This window comes from Coregonus clupeaformis, unplaced genomic scaffold, assembly GCF_020615455.1.
Source record: "Coregonus clupeaformis isolate EN_2021a unplaced genomic scaffold, ASM2061545v1 scaf0782, whole genome shotgun sequence".
NCBI classification, from domain to species: domain Eukaryota; kingdom Metazoa; phylum Chordata; class Actinopteri; order Salmoniformes; family Salmonidae; genus Coregonus; species Coregonus clupeaformis.
The window spans coordinates 192982-206554 of record NW_025534237.1 but is presented as its reverse complement, the minus strand read 5'-3'; the positions used below and the strand labels follow the sequence as shown (position 1 = coordinate 206554).

Here is a 13573-nt window from a genome sequence, read left to right as displayed (position 1 = left end):
GGGTAGAGAGAGGAGACAGACAGACAGGGTAGAGAGAGGAGACAGACAGACATGGTAGAGAGAGGAGACAGACAGACAGGGTAGAGAGAGGAGACAGACAGACAGAGTAGAGAGAGGAGACAGACAGACAGGGTAGAGAGAGGAGGAAGACAGACATGGTAGAGAGAGGAGACAGACAGACAGGGTAGAGAGAGGAGACAGACAGGGTAGAGAGAGGAGGCAGACAGACAGGGTAGAGAGAGGAGACAGACAGACAGGGTAGAGAGAGGAGACAGACAGACAGGGTAGAGAGAGGAGACAGACAGACATGGTAGAGAGAGGAGACAGACAGACAGGGTAGAGAGAGGAGACAGACAGACAGAGTAGAGAGAGGAGACAGACAGACAGGGTAGAGAGAGGAGACAGACAGACAGGGTAGAGAGAGGAGACAGACAGACATGGTAGAGAGAGGAGACAGACAGACAGGGTAGAGAGAGGAGACAGACAGACAGAGTAAAGAGAGGAGACAGACAGACAGGGTAGAGAGAGGAGGAAGACAGACATGGTAGAGAGAGGAGACAGACAGACAGGGTAGAGAGAGGAGACAGACAGGGTAGAGAGAGGAGGCAGACAGACATGGTAGAGCGAGGAGACAGACAGGGTAGAGAGAGTAGGCAGACAGACAGGGTAGAGAGAGGAGACAGACAGACAGACAGACAGACAGACAGACAGACAGACAGACAGACAGACAGACAGGGTAGAGAGAGGAGACAGACAGGGTAGAGAGAGGAGACAGGCAGGGTAGAGAGAGGAGGCAGACAGACAGGGTAGAGAGAGGAGACAGACAGACAGACAGGGTAGAGAGAGGAGGCAGACAGACAGGGTAGAGAGAGGAGACAGACAGACAGGGTAGAGAGAGGAGGCAGACAGACAGGGTAGAGAGAGGAGACAGACAGACAGGGTAGAGAGAGGAGACAGACAGACAGGGTAGAGAGAGGAGACAGACAGACAGGGTAGAGAGAGGAGAGGCAAAGCGACCGTCAGACCAGCAGCCATCTGCTCATCTCCTGTTAATGAACAAAGCAAACAGCAGGAGTCAAGGCCAGCTCAGCTCCGTTCCAAATCCTGATTATTTTTATTGACAGAAACACACTTTAATTGTATTAGGCTTGATTGAGAACAGGGGCAAGGCCACCTTTTAGACCTCCCTGCTCTCTCTGCTTCAGTGAACTAATGGTAATGGAGTTGCTAGGCTGTGTTCCAGAGGAAGAGTCACTCATTGTTGATCTGACTATAGGCCTAGGATTGAAGTAACTGCTGTAATAGTCACTATGTCTATGGAAAAGGCTTCTAGGTAGTACACTGTATTGAGTAGCCTATACTAAGGTCACAATATTTAAAGGGGCAATCAGCGGTTGCTACATCCATTTTTGGACTTATTGGTGTAAGTTAATGACATGTGCCCACATATTCTTGAAGAATATAACTTATAAATGCCTCATGAGCTTAGTTCAACTGTCGTACCCCATCAGAACACAAATATAAGCTTGTTTTACTCCAATGTTTGTAAACAAAGAAAATGTAAACAAACACTATATAGCCTCAAAACATGGTTTAAACGATCATTTTGATATCATGGATTGTCAGTCCTTGCATCCATAGCTCCAACTATGAATTTTAGATCGGTTAAATTTCTCCAGCCCCATCCTTCAGCCCTTTACCAAAACAGGGGTGGGGAATCGCTTTGTTATTGTTTCTACTGTTGATTGCCGCTTTAAGTGCTACAAGCAGACGATTGAGCTATTTGGAAATGTGATGATAACAAAGATAGGCCTGATTTCCATCATTGACTGTAGGCCTACAATATATTCGTAATGTAATCATCGTTGATTGTAATGTGGTTTGTCTCAGATGGCTGTATCCAAACATCCGCATTGGTCATCAGCTATTATTGTAGCCTACAACATGACGTTGATAAGCTCTCATACTTCCAGAGCGCCTCAAGATGAGATGATGAGCGCGCCTCCTACTCGAGCGCGTGCTGTTCATCTCGCTGGGTATTCAATACGGTGGGTCCGCGCGCAGCACATATCAAATACCAAACAGATGGCCGTTAGACAAACGAGCTAATTTTCTCCGAGCCAGCGGCGGGGAACAAATTAAAGTATTTTCTCACCTACTGAAGCTAAATGTTGATTTTTCTTCTCTTCTTCACTCCTCCACATTTAGCAGCTGGCTGCCTGTGCGTTTCACATCAACTCAAATGAAAGACAATCTTGTTTTCATTAATTTCCAACACAGTGAGTCTCTTGTTATGGAGATTAAAATGAGTCTGTGATGCCCATCATTTGTCATGATGATAGACTGGGGGCCCCAACCCAGAGATGCCAATACACTACATATGTTTTGCCTGGGTAGATACATCTAATAAATGCCTGGCTGTATTTGATAGACCACATTTGTCTTACTGCTCCCACAACACACATTTGGGGGAAGCACATGCTCAGCCACAGTGCACCTTCCAAGGGCCATGCGGAAGGGAACAATGGTAGACTACCTGCAACCAGCAGCCTTCATGTTGACAGTTCATCTTGCACTTCCAAAAAGAAACACCCACCCTAGATGACCTCCTTCATTTGTATTATGGGTACAGAGAAATGTTCCTGAGATCTCCAATTGAAAGACAGGTGTCCTTTTCAGAGAATTCCTCAACAGAAGAACATTGCAGACAGATGACTAGGAGGATATAGTATCTATGCTTATTTATGACTTTTTTTTATTTAATTAGGCAAACTTTTCTACTGGTAAACTGGATCGTACCTCTGAATCCATCATGATCTAATGGATAATTAAAGAAACACTGCCACCTTGTGGATATAAAATGCAACTGCTTTTAATCTTGAGTTGAATCCATCATTGACAATCCTGGACACTTTGAAAAAAAAAATGACATGCCAGATGTTGAAGAAAAAAGAGACATTAAATTCATATAAAACTAAACACAATTCTCAATAAATTATTGACCGTTTTTTTACACATCCAAAAAGCCATAAAGGAATCGAAAACAACCCATCATTGTAGCACTGTGTGATGATTGGGAGTGCCAATCAATGTATCCTTCAGTCAGAAGAGAGACGACTGAACTGACAACCTATATGATTCTGAGGGAGGGAGGGGTACTGAAACATTGGATATCTGGGCATTGCAGTCATTCATATTGTCAGATTGCACGCCAAGCTGATGACAGGAACACAAAAGTCAAGGAGAATTGGCCTCTGACGTTTACAGACCAAATGTTACACACACCATTTTCCTTCAAATGAAGCCAGGGGTCAAATACAGAGGCACGAGGAATAGGTCAGGGTAATAGAAGCTCACTATTTGGCAATATTTTGAAACTTGACAGCGTGAAAAGACTTCCACTCAGCAGCATTGTTCTGTTGGGATCGGTCTCGGATCTTCAGTTGGTGCAGTTTTCTGAGGCCTGGAACAGAAGGCAGACACATATTGTCATATTTTTTACACATCAGGTGCAACATGCAACAGTGGTGAGGCAGAGATGGAGGTATCTAGATCCAGTCAGAAAGAGTAGCCTATCAGTCAGATTGAAGCATAATGGACTCATAAAAACACTGGCAGTTATGTGAAGGATAACCACAACAATTGACCTTGTCCTGTACAGAGCAGAATCTATGACAGGGCTCTCCAACCCAGTTCCTGGAGAGCTACCGTCCTGTACAGAGCAGAATCTATGACAGGGCTCTCCAACCCAGTTCCTGGAGAGCTACCGTCCTGTACAGCAAATCTCAGGGCTCTCCAACCCAGTTCCTGGAGAGCTACCGTCCTGTACAGAGTAGTGAGTCTCTATAGCAGGGCCCACGGGACAAACTTGGCCCAGACAACATTTGGTTCTCAAAAGTGTGGGCAACCTTGTTCTATTGCGTCTCAGTTCTGTAAGTACTTATCCCTGTCCCCCTGACCCTGGCCTTACCTTTAGTGAATCGGAGGCTTTACGTAGCTCCTTGATGACAGAGGACAGGGCCTCTGGGTTGATGCCCTGCTCACACAGCCTGACACAGATAGACAGAGACTGCATGTCCAGCCCTGTGTTCAGCAGCCTAGAGATCTCCAGCAGCACTTGTGGGGAAAAGTAAGAGAGAAAATATAAAAATATGTCTGGCATATAACAAGCTGTATAGTTTAAACCATGTCACGTTTCAAGATAAAAGCATTCTGACTAATACTGCTGTGTGGTGGAGTTGTTGCCATGGGTACAGAACGAAATATGATAACGTTAGCTAGCTAGCTATTTACCTAGCTAGCTACCTTACTGTCAAGGCAATCTTTAGGCATTGCAATCAGTAGTGTATGTGTCACATTAGTAAAACACATATCTACGTGCTACAACAGACATTATCATAACCTAGCAAACTAACGTTAGCTAACTCACCATCCATCGTTTCTCGGACAGCATTCATGTTGTTAGCATTAGCACTGCTAGCCATGATCAGTTATTGTGGGACCTCCGAGATTAACTCAAACAGCAACTTCAACAGTTCAAGCTAATTTACAAAAATAATTCTGCTATAACAAACCCGTCATTTGGATAAATTAGAAATTGTACATTTGTTGCTAAATTCTACCATGAGTAGATACTTTGCTAGTTAGCTTGCTAACGACCACACAAGAAGCGAAAGGAAGTGACGTTGATGTAAATTTGGAGCGTTTTGAAATCTTCAATCTGATTGGTTATGAGGCACTTCCTGACAATGTCTATTGGCCAATGGGCGTTGTGGGAAATTGAAATAAACGTTTGAAACAACTGACTCAGGAACTTATTTTAGTTGTGCTGAAGACTTCTGCAGCTGCTGTAAGTATCAAGGCTCCAATATCAAATAACATATCGAATAGATCGATCAAATTATCCTCTCAGAATAGTTGCTAAATCCTTAACTAGCTAGGCATTTAACGAAATGTTTGGGATAGCAAGCATGTACTAGATTGTGGGACCAACAGCCAGCTAGTTTAGCTAACGTTAGATAACTAGCTAGCTACACTTTCATGTAAGTAAGGTTTGTTCTCTAGGTAGTATTACAGTAATTGTTTGGTTTTCTCTAGTACTTGGTGATCTTTGATAGCATACTATTTATACTGGATCAAAGCTGATTCATGTTTGAATTCCTGCATCAATAGGTTCAGGTTTGTGGTCAGACTATGGGAGATCTCCAGATCACTCCTGAGACTCCAGGGAGGCCAGCTATCCATAATCCCTTCGAGAGCCCCAACGACTACCATCGCCTGCAAGAATCCGTGGTCCCCAGCCCCTCTGTCTTCAAGTCCTCCAAGTCCTCTGGAGCTGTAAGTGTAAACCTACACAGTGTACAAAACATTGAGTTGCATTGCCTTTTGCCCTCAGAACATCCTCAATTCATCAGGGCATGGACTACAAGGTGTAGAAAGCATTCCACAGGGATGCTGGCCCATGTTGACTCCAATGCTTCCCACAGGTGTGTCAAGTTGGTGGACCATTCTTGATACACATGGGAAACTGTTGAGTGTGAAAAACCCAGCAGCGTTTCAGTTTTTGACACACTCAAACCTGTGCCCCTGGCACCTACTACCATACCCCGTTCAAAGGCACTTAAATCGTTTGTCTTGCCCATTCACCCTCTGAATAGCACACATACACAATCCATGTCTCAAGGCTTTAGAAAAAACTTAGTTAACCTGTCTCCTCCCCTTCATCTACACTGATTGAAGTGGATTTAACAAGTGACATCAATAAGGGATCATAGCTTTCACCTGGATTCACCTAGTCAGTCTGTCATGGAAAGAGTAAGTGTTCCTAATATTTTGTACACAGTGTATATTTGTGGTCTGGTCTTGTATAGTTCCCCCACTTCAATAGCCTGAAGGACAACAACTGACCTTGTCTCATGATCACCAAGTCAGTTAACATGTTTGTCTCCTTCAGAAGTCCTGTCATTGTCCTCTTGTGAACGTTATCACCCCTTTTATGGAGCCACCTGGTGACGTTCCTTCAATCACTACCTTGTATTGAATCTCTATTCTTAATGTTTTGTTGATCATTGTTTTCAGACACCAGCCAAGTTTAAATGGGACATAGATGAGATGTCTAGCCTGCTCCCTGTGCACATAGACGCTGAGGATATCCACCGCCAGTCCATGTACCTCAGTCAGACCAGGTGAGGAACTAGTAACCAGTCCATATACCTCAGTCAGACCAGGTGAGGAACTAGTAACCAGTCCATATACCTCAGTCAGACCAGGTGAGGAACTAGTAACCAGTCCATATACCTCAGTCAGACCCAGTGAGGAACTAGTAACCTGTCCATGTACCTCAGTCAGACCAGGTGAGGAACTCTGACCAGGTTAAGGTTTACAATGCACGCAAGACAAATGGAGAGCACTTTGAAATACAACTGCTGTTGAGAGGTTGGAGGTATTGGTTTATTGATCTGGTAACAGCTTTGTTTTTTGAAACTATCCAGGATCGATACTGACATCGAGGAGAAACGTCAGAATGCTATCGAGCAGTTTTTCACGAATGGCGCCATTGTGCCTTCACCATGGACCGAACAAGCAAGCAAACAGAAATCAGCACAGATGCACTTTGGGAAGAGTAAGTGAATCCAATGAGTTCGAGTAGAGCTGCTTTTCACTTACACACATACACATTCATTATACTGTTGTTTTATTTTGTGTTTCCTGAATAACTGTCTGACTGTCTTATGAGGCCCTGTGTAGCTCAGTTGGTAGAGCATGGCGCTTGCAACGCCAGGGTTGTGGGCTCGTTTCCCACGGGGGCCAGTATGAAAATGTATGCACTCACTAACTGTAAGTCGCTCTGGATAAGAGCGTCTGCTAAATGACTAAAATGTAAATGTAATGTTCAGCCATTTCTATGGAGGTTAAATGAGTCAATGTTTCTATCTTCAGGCTCCATGTCCCCACAGATACTAGAAGAGCCACTACCAACTAAAAAGACCACAGTAGGCTGCCAGACAGTCCTGTCCTTACCTGTGGACTTCCAGCTGGACAAAATATTAGGTACACCTTTACATTTCAGTCAGTGCTCTTCGAGTGAACACTCCATACACATAATATTGATCTCTGTGCAGATATTACCAGACTGCCAGGACACCTTATCAGGTCTCACAATTAACCTGTCTGTCTCTGTGTGTGTTTTGCCCGTCCCTCCCCCACCCCAGGAGAGTACTACAGATCGGAGGAGGCGTCTCAGCACGATCAGGTTCAGGAGAGCCTGAGCTCCTCGTCTCTGAGACGGAAGTTGTTTCTGGACGGCCACGGGAGCGGCTCAGAGTCCTCCAGCCCCCCCAGCCCAGAGAGAGGAGGAGGAGGAGGAGGAGGGGAGGGAGAGCCCCCTGGGGGAGAAGGGGGAGGGGATAGAGATTTCCTCTCACCAATGAGCGCCTCTCCTTTGCCCTGCCTGTTGTCTGGCATGTCTGCCCTGACCCCCTCCACTGTAAGTGTGCCACTATTCAATGTCAATGAGGTCTGACCAGTGTGTATAGTTACAGTTTAAGTGAAACATGCTAGCAAGTGTGGTTTGTTGCTATGGTTCTAAGCATGCGTTGCTATTATCACAGGGCTGCCAATCCTTTTCCTGGAGAGCTGCAATCCAAAAGGTTTTCACTGGGTTAGGTTAGTTACAACTGGGGTTGGAGTGAAAACCCACAGGAGGGTAGCTCTCCAGGAACAGGGTTGGAGTTAAAACCTACAGGAGGGTAGCTCTCCAGGAACAGGGTTGGAGTTAAAACCTACAGGAGGGTAGCTCTCCAGGAACAGGGTTGGAGTTAAAACCTACAGGAGGGTAGCTCTCCAGGAACAGGGTTGGAGTTAAAACCTACAGGAGGGTATCTCTCCAGGAACAGGGTTGGAGTCAAAACCTACAGGAGGGTAGCTCTCCAGGAACAGGGTTGGAGTTAAAACCTACAGGAGGGAGGCTCTCCAGGAACAGGGTTGGAGTTAAAACCTACAGGAGGGTAGCTCTCCAGGAACAGGGTTGGAGTTAACCTACAGGAGGGTAGCTCTCCAGGAACAGGGTTGGAGTTAAAACCTACAGGAAGGTAGCTCTCCAGGAACAGGGTTGGAGTTAACCTACAGGAGGGTAGCTCTCCAGGAACAGGGTTGGAGTTAACCTACAGGAGGGTAGCTCTCCAGGAACAGGGTTGGAGTTAAAACCTACAGGAGGGTAGCTCTCCAGGAACAGGGTTGGAGTTAAAACCTACAGGAGGGTATCTCTCCAGGAACAGGGTTGGAGTTAAAACCTACAGGAGGGTAGCTCTCCAGGAACAGGGTTGGAGTTAAAACCTACAGGAAGGTAGCTCTCCAGGAACAGGGTTGGAGTTAACCTACAGGAGGGTAGCTCTCCAGGAACAGGGTTGGAGTTAACCTACAGGAGGGTAGCTCTCCAGGAACAGGGCAGCCCTGCTAGCAGATGCTATATTCCTTCTAAAGTGGTACTGTGTAAAACCTCTAGGAGGGAATCTGTTTGTGAGGAAGAATCACAAAGGATTTCAAATAAAGGTGGAACCGCTTGTTTTCCTCTCTCTCCATTTAAGGGTCTTCTGTCGTCCAGCCCGATCCAGGGTCGTCACCGAACCTACAGCCTGGGCAGTGTCACCAGCCCCCAGTTCCCTGAGCGGTCCTCTCCTGCGGGCTTCAAGTCCCCCGCCCTGTCCCCCATCGGACCACAGTTCACACAGACACCCATAGCAGGTATACGAGTCCTTTTAAAGAGGTGTTTTTATGTCCTTATTGGCATATTGTGTCTTAAATGTTCTGTTATACCATAAACCTGAAACCTTTGGAGACATTATCTGTGGACACTGATTGAATATGTCTGTGCAGATTCACAGTCTTTCACAGCCCTCAACCTGTTGAATCAAATCATTAGGTGAAAGGTATCAATGTTATTTGAGTTTTGCTGTGATTGTTTTTCCTGTCTAGGAGAGAGGAAGAAGCTGAGTTTCGTGACCCCCGAAGGTGTTCCCCTAGACATGGACATGAACTCCTGTACAGAGAGCCCCTACGTAGACGGCTGTTCCCCCATCCGCTTCTGCTCCCCGCTGCAGCTCCCGGGCCAGACCCAGGACAACCCCAAGCTCAGACTCCGAGCCCGCTGCTGGGCCTCACCCCCAACGATCTCCCCCAACCCTTCCCTTCCTGGACCAGACCCAGGACAACCCCAAGCTCAGACTCCGAGCCCGCTGCTGGGCCTCACCCCCAACGATCTCCCCCAACCCTTCCTTCCTGGACCAGACCCAGGACAACCCCAAGCTCAGACTCCGAGCCCGCTGCTGGGCCTCACCCCCAACGATCTCCCCCAACCCTTCCCTCCCGGGCCAGACCCAGGACAACCCCAAGCTCAGACTCCGAGCCCGCTGCTGGGCCTCACCCCCAACGATCTCCCCCAACCCTTCCTTCCTGGACCAGGAGAACATCTGTCCTTCTACTCCACTACCACCCATGGAGCTGGGCTCCCCGCTGCAGTGTGTACCCAGGACCAGTGAGGGTCTGCTGGGGCCGGGGAGGCTGTGTGAGGGGGGTCCGGGGATGGCCAGCCTCTGTCAGACTCAGTGAAGATGGAGGAGGAGGAGGAGAACGGCGAGGTGGAAGTGGAACTCCCTGAGGAAGAGGAGGAAGGAGGTGTGACTCCTGTTGGTGTCCGGTTGACCAGCTCCCGTGTGGGGGCGAGTGTGTTGGCAGCGGAGGCGTCTCATATGTTTGTGTCTCTGCTAGCTGAAGGAAGCAGCATCCCTTATGACAACAGCATGCAGGTGTGTATCATGAGGGGAGTCTACTAACTAAACCGCTCCAATCACAACAGACTAGACCTCTAAAGCAACAAGCTGTCCACCAGTTTTACATTTCAGAAAAGGCATTTTCAAGCTTTCTAGGCATGTTTATCAAAAAATGAGGAATAGTTACACTGAAATGTAAGTTAAATTTGACTCTGTTTTTGAAAAAGAAATTGCACTGTTTGGTTGAATGTACACAAACGGATCACTTAATTATTGTTTGACTTTTGATTAACATGTTAATCACTGGGGGAGAGGCACTTATTTTCCAATGTTTTTATTGAATTTTAACTGACTGCTTGCTCTGTGTGTAGGTGGACAGTGGGTACAACACATACGCTGGCACTGCCACCGCCAGCCTGATAGATGGCATGAGTTCAGACAGCCAGAGTAAGGAGTCGTTCGACGCAGCACACATCCCAGACGAGGTCTTCCCTTACACTAGACACACTAAGGTAACATAACCCACACTAGACACACTAAGGTAACATAACCCACACTAGACACACACTAAGACTGAGGTAACATGACACACACTAAGACTGAGGTAACATTAGACACACACTAAGACTGAGGTAACATAACCCACACTAGACACACACTAAGACTGAGGTAACATAACCCACACTAGACACACACTAAGACTGAGGTAACATAACCCACACTAGACACACTAAGACTGAGGTAACATAACCCACACTAGACACACTAAGGTAACATAACCCACACTAGACACACACTAAGACTGAGGTAACATTAGACACACACTAAGACTGAGGTAACATAACCCACACTAGACACACTAAGGTAACATGACACACACTAAGACTGAGGTAACATTAGACACACACTAAGACTGAGGTAACATAACCCACACTAGACACACTAAGGTAACATAACCCACACTAGACACACACTAAGACTGAGGTAACATAACCCACACTAGACACACACTAAGACTGAGGTAACATTAGACACACACTAAGACTGAGGTAACATAACCCACACTAGACACACTAAGGTAACATAACCCACACTAGACACACACTAAGACTGAGGTAACATAACCCACACTAGACACACTAAGACTGAGGTAACATAACCCACACCAGACCTGGAGTACCTCTACACACACTTAGAAAGCACACTAAACCAAAGTGCATAATTACAAATAGCACCATATGTGCAAATCTAATTGTATTTGTCACATGCGCCGAATACAAGAGGTGTAGATTTTACTGTGAAATGCTTACCTACGAGCCCTTTCCCAACAACGCAGAGTTACAAAGGAAGAAAAATCAGCAAAGAATTAAAAGGGAAATAGTAACTTGGTAGAAGCTGTTCAGCAGTCTTATGGCTGGGGGTAGAAGCTGTTCAGCAGTCTTATGGCTGGGGGTAGAAGCTGTTCAGCAGTCTTATGGCTGGGGGTAGAAGCTGTTCAGCAGTCTTATGGCTGGGGGTAGAAGCTGTTCAGCAGTCTTATGGCTGGGGGGTAGAAGCTGTTCAGCAGTCTTATGGCTGGGGGGTAGAAGCTGTTCAGCAGTCTTATGGCTGGGGGGTAGAAGCTGTTCAGCAGTCTTATGGCTGGGGGGGTATAAGCTGTTAAGCAGTCTTATGGCTGGGGGGGTAGAAGCTGTTCAGCAGTCTTATTGCTGGGGGGGTAGAAGCTGTTCAGCAGTCTTATGGCTGGGGGGTAGAAGCTGTTCAGCAGTCTTATGGCTGGGGGGTAGAAGCTGTTCAGCAGTCTTATGGCTGGGGGTAGAAGCTGTTCAGCAGTCTTATGGCTGGGGGGTAGAAGCTGTTCAGCAGTCTTATGGCTGGGGGTAGAAGCTGTTCAGCAGTCTTATGGCTGGGGGTAGAAGCTGTTCAGCAGTCTTATGGCTGGGGGTAGAAGCTGTTCAGCAGTCTTATGGCTGGGGGGTAGAAGCTGTTCAGCAGTCTTATGGCTGGGGGGTAGAAGCTGTTCAGCAGTCTTATGGCTGGGGGGTAGAAGCTGTTCAGCAGTCTTATGGCTTGGGGGTAGAAGCTGTTCAGCAGTCTTATGGCTGGGGGTAGAAGCTGTTCAGCAGTCTTATGGCTGGGGGGTAGAAGCTGTTCAGCAGTCTTATGGCTGGGGGTAGAAGCTGTTCAGCAGTCTTATGGCTGGGGGTAGAAGCTGTTCAGCAGTCTTATGGCTGGGGGGTAGAAGCTGTTCAGCAGTCTTATGGCTGGGGGGTAGAAGCTGTTCAGCAGTCTTATGGCTGGGGGGTAGAAGCTGTTCAGCAGTCTTATGGCTTGGGGGGTAGAAGCTGTTCAGCAGTCTTATGGCTGGGGGGTAGAAGCTGTTCAGCAGTCTTATGGCTTGGGGGTAGAAGCTGTTCAGCAGTCTTATGGCTGGGGGTAGAAGCTGTTCAGCAGTCTTATGGCTGGGGGGTAGAAGCTGTTCAGCAGTCTTATGGCTGGGGGGTAGAAGCTGTTCAGCAGTCTTATGGCTGGGGGGTAGAAGCTGTTCAGCAGTCTTATGGCTGGGGGGGTAGAAGCTGTTCAGCAGTCTTATGGCTGGGGGGTAGAAGCTGTTCAGCAGTCTTATGGCTGGGGGGTAGAAGCTGTTCAGCAGTCTTATGGCTGGGGGGTAGAAGCTGTTCAGGACTCTTTTGGTCCCAGACTTGGCACTCCGGTACCGCTTGCCGTGCGGTAGCAGAGAGAATGACTTGGGTGGCTGGAGTCTTTGACCATTTTCAGGGCTTTCCTCTGACACCAGAATTGGACTGGATTTCATTTATTTGAGTTCACACACTGGTAAGCCATGATTGACGTGGTACAATGAAGACGCACATACACACGTATACTTTTTTGTTTTCCAGACTATTTTTCCTCAACACCATTGAGTGAGCTGATTGGAAGAGAACACAAGGAAGCCCCACCCACCTTTAACCTCCCTGCTGAAGCCTAAAATGATGTCATCCCATATATTTGTTGCAACATTTAAAGCAGTCATGTCGGGTGTATTCATTGGTCGGGTTCTGTAGCAAAACGGTTTGCAACGGAAACAGTTTACTCTAGGAACGGAACGGGACCTACCTGAATTTGTCCAATAGAAACACATTTCCGTTGCGTAACGCTTTCTGTTTGGAGTAATCGTTTGTTAGAAAACATTTAGCAAGACTAAACGTTTTGCAACAGAATCGGTGTACTGAATACACCCCTGGCTAAGTGAGAACTTTAAATGCCATCAATCGCTGCTGAATTTGCACAAATGAACCTTGAAATGAATTCATATTGGCGCTAGCTAGCCCTCTTAATGGAGTTGAACCGTGCTCACTTAGGTGTGTCCCTATAGAGTTCACTCTGTAGAGAAAAGGGTGCCATTTTGGATAACTTAGTGTTGACATGAACAAGGGACTGATGAAACTTGACGTTCAGTTGTTATGTACTGTATGTATTTATACTCTTGTTGATTGTGAATTTCGCATTTATATTAATCATTTTTCGATTTTTGATAAACAATTGTTAAACAATTACGGGGATGTGATTTGTAATTGAGGTACCTCGCAAATGTGATAAATGATTTTTTTTTATTGTAAATTGTTAGAAATATTTCTGACTGCAGAGCTCCCCTTTTAAACAGCCACCATCTGCCTTCTGAAGAGCTGATGAAATGACATGTTTTATGGTGTTATTAAATGGATGTACAGTTCTGACTAGATCAGAGCCACATTAAATAATGTACAACTGGGCTACTCTTCAGTTTCCCTGGCAACATGATGTCT

At 46.5% G+C, this 13573-nt stretch overlaps 2 protein-coding genes across 2 annotated transcripts; one reads left to right on the top strand and one right to left on the bottom strand.

The window, feature by feature from the left end:
- Positions 1 to 2856: 2856 nt before the first annotated feature.
- Positions 2857 to 4689, bottom strand: LOC123485651 (mitotic-spindle organizing protein 1). Its single transcript, XM_045216722.1, has 3 exons — positions 4430 to 4689; positions 3971 to 4116; positions 2857 to 3463 (listed from the first exon to the last, which is right to left on the bottom strand). Exons 1-3 carry the CDS (start codon positions 4482 to 4484, stop codon positions 3440 to 3442), a joined length of 225 nt encoding a protein of 74 aa, XP_045072657.1. The 5' UTR covers positions 4485 to 4689; the 3' UTR covers positions 2857 to 3439.
- Positions 4690 to 4788: 99 nt separating this feature from the next.
- Positions 4789 to 13552, top strand: LOC121556772 (protein aurora borealis). The gene is made up of 12 exons (XM_045216736.1): positions 4789 to 4849; positions 5173 to 5337; positions 6079 to 6185; positions 6492 to 6622; positions 6940 to 7050; positions 7212 to 7351; positions 7385 to 7486; positions 8586 to 8742; positions 8974 to 9519; positions 9568 to 9803; positions 10139 to 10279; positions 12668 to 13552. The coding sequence occupies exons 2-12, from the start codon at positions 5194 to 5196 to the stop codon at positions 12689 to 12691; spliced, it is 1839 nt and encodes a 612-aa protein (XP_045072671.1). The 5' UTR covers positions 4789 to 4849; positions 5173 to 5193; the 3' UTR covers positions 12692 to 13552.
- The last annotated feature ends 21 nt before the right edge of the window (positions 13553 to 13573 follow it).

Bases quoted from the DNA above. Each gene is read 5' to 3' on its own strand.
- LOC121556772 (XM_045216736.1), top strand. From the start codon at position 5,194: ATGGGAGATCTCCAGATCACTCCTGAGACTCCAGGGAGGCCAGCTATC. The intron at 5,338-6,078 runs GTAAGTGTAAAC...CATTGTTTTCAG, and splicing joins CCTCCAAGTCCTCTGGAGCT to ACACCAGCCAAGTTTAAATG. The intron at 7,051-7,211 runs GTACACCTTTAC...CCCCCACCCCAG, and splicing joins CCAGCTGGACAAAATATTAG to GAGAGTACTACAGATCGGAG.
- LOC123485651 (XM_045216722.1), bottom strand. From the start codon at position 4,484: ATGGCTAGCAGTGCTAATGCTAACAACATGAATGCTGTCCGAGAAACG. The intron at 4,117-4,429 runs GTGAGTTAGCTA...TTTCCCCACAAG, and splicing joins TGTCCGAGAAACGATGGATG to TGCTGCTGGAGATCTCTAGG. The intron at 3,464-3,970 runs GTAAGGCCAGGG...CTTCTGTTCCAG, and splicing joins AAGCCTCCGATTCACTAAAG to GCCTCAGAAAACTGCACCAA.